Below are 2,538 nucleotides of genomic sequence, written 5' to 3' on the forward strand. Positions count from 1 at the left end.
GCAGTATAGACCTTTAATTAAACAAAACTGGTTTTATTCAGGGTTTATACTATGCAGTCAATGTTCATCTTAGATTGTAATGATGTTTACTAAAAAAAGCTCTGCTGACGCATGAGGAAGCTGCTGTATAAATTATGAACCAAGTAACAGACATAATGTTGATTCAAACGCTTCCTCTTTCAGTCTTTTTGCTGTCTTTCTTTCACTTTATTATTCTTTTTCTCCATTTCTGTCTCACACCCCTGACACACACTTATATACATCCATCATTATTGCCTTCCTTTTCAACTTGACACTTGTGAAGCACACAGCTATGTTGCATTTATAATTATCTATATGTTTAATGGCGAAGACTAAGAGACTGGGTGTATGGGTTAATTGTTGCATACTGTCTGCGTGAAAAAAAACTCTGAGCACCTGGACATAATACTGATTTATTTCTTGTTAAATATGTCAGACACTGGGCACACAAAGTTATGCTAACAAAGGCTTTGTATGGCATGCATTGGAGGTAATGCATATTTAAATATATCAGGGTTGCTCAGTCACGCTATGATTGCATAGATTGGACAAAAAAAAATACAATGGCTCTTCAGTTGCGGCAACAGTGTCTAACAACAAAACCAGAAGTGGCTTACACTGAAGAACTCGTGGGAGAGCAGAACCTGAGACTAATATCACATTAACCAGGACTCAGATGCATACATTATTCAGCTTCCTCCTTACACTGTGCTCGATATAACATACAAATGTAACAACAAAGATTGCCTTTTATACATACACAAAATAACATACACAAGTGGGATGGAAATAATCCCGTTACTTAACTCATGAGAGGAAGACTTTACTTGAAAAAGCTGCCATGCAAAATCCTATAATATCTCAATACACACTCACACACATACAATTGTACACATGTCTATCACATATAGCTTATTATTCATATTAAATTAGTAGTGGCAGTAGTGGCAGCTTTTCCTCCTTTGTAAGCAGTTAGTGCACAGTCTTCTTGTTCAGTCCGTCTGCGGCATCTCCAGGTTAGTTTCATCTGCTCCCAGACTCCATTACTCACCAACACATACAGCACTGGGTCCACCACAGCATTCAAACTGGACAGTGCAAGCGTACAGGAGAAGAAGAAGTGCATTTGTTCTTCAAACTTGCAGTAACTCCCATTGTGACTCTTATCAAAATTGTTATTATAAAATACTAGTGAGCGTATGAGCAAAAGAATATGATATGGAGCAAAGCAAACTGAGAAGATCCCAATGACTCCAAAGGAGAGAAGACGGACCTTCCTCTTAACCTGGGCGCTCAGGCCGGGACTTCGGCCCACAGTGGCTAACACCCTCCAGTAGCTCACTGCCAGCACTAGCAGGGGTAGCAGGAAGCCCAAGCCTACTCTGAGCAAGTTGAATAGAGCAATAGGCTTCTCCATGGGGTAGGTCTCATAACAACGGTCATTATTGTTGTTCTCATCATGGGCGTCTGTGAGATTATCATAGACCAGCATTATGATGTGTATCACCACCACTACCACATAAACTACGATACACTGCATCCAGGCGTAGCAAGAAGTTCGGTGTGTCTTGAAGCGGAGTGGGTAGCTGACCACCAGACAGCGGTCTACAGAGATACAGCAAAGCAGGTAGATGCTGATATACATATTAGAGTAGTAGACAAAGCCAGCTACACTGCAGGACCCAGAACCTAGCATCCAGCGGTGGTTAAACCGGTAATAATTTATCCAAAGGGGCATAGTGATGATGAAAAGGAAGTCAGAGATAGACAGGTTGAGCAGGAAGATTCCCAGGACATTTTTTTGCCTCACTTGTTGAATGATGGGGCCCAGGGTCAGTACATTGAAGATCAAACCAAAAACAAAGGCCAGTATGTAAACAGACATCAGCAAGTTACTGACAACACTCTCTCCAATGTTAACGCATGTTGAGTTGTTGCCTGTTTCTGGTTTAAAAGTGGAGTTCATGGTTCCTTTAGTTAGCTGTAACTCCCCTGGTTAAAAAAATCACCTGCAAGACAAAAATACATCATTAAATCCATGAAATTAAAATAAATACAGTAACAATTTGTATGGTAACACGACTTCACCGTAATACTTTAAAAACATATAATATAGCTTAGATATTTTGTATCCCCTATTCTATTTCATGGTTGACTGAGCTCAAGAGATAAAAAAAAATAATTTGGTTGTCCTGATGTTTCTCAATGTGAGATAGTTTGATTCTGCACACTATATGGTGTTCAGGCATAGTGTCGATGGGAGTCCTCCGCTTCCTAGTATGGGTTTAGTCATGCTGCTTGATGATAACAGTTTGCACCCACGGTTTTAATAGAAAGTGAAATTGCCAAAAGTCCCTGCCTCAGCTGCACTGTATGGAGAACACATGTCATAAGGTAAGCTGTCGTTGTTGTGGAAACAGACAGCATTAAGGAACTGATACCTTTTAGATTAACTTGATGTAGAACCTTCTGCACTCGATCACCTGAGCACTCGATCAACATTACTTGTTGTTAATG

General features: G+C 40.1%; 1 protein-coding gene across 1 annotated transcript; it reads right to left on the reverse strand.

The window, feature by feature from the left end:
* Positions 1 to 940: 940 nt before the first annotated feature.
* gpr184 (G protein-coupled receptor 184) lies at positions 941 to 1,987 on the reverse strand. The gene has a single exon (XM_085371593.1). It carries the CDS (start codon positions 1,985 to 1,987, stop codon positions 941 to 943), a length of 1,047 nt encoding a protein of 348 aa, XP_085227719.1.
* Between the last annotated feature and the right edge of the window lie 551 nt (positions 1,988 to 2,538).

The sequence above is a fragment of the Diplotaxodon limnothrissa genome, linkage group LG14, assembly GCF_057381915.1.
Source record: "Diplotaxodon limnothrissa isolate DT_005_m linkage group LG14, D_limnothrissa_male_GT1.1, whole genome shotgun sequence".
Lineage (NCBI taxonomy): Eukaryota > Metazoa > Chordata > Actinopteri > Cichliformes > Cichlidae > Diplotaxodon > Diplotaxodon limnothrissa.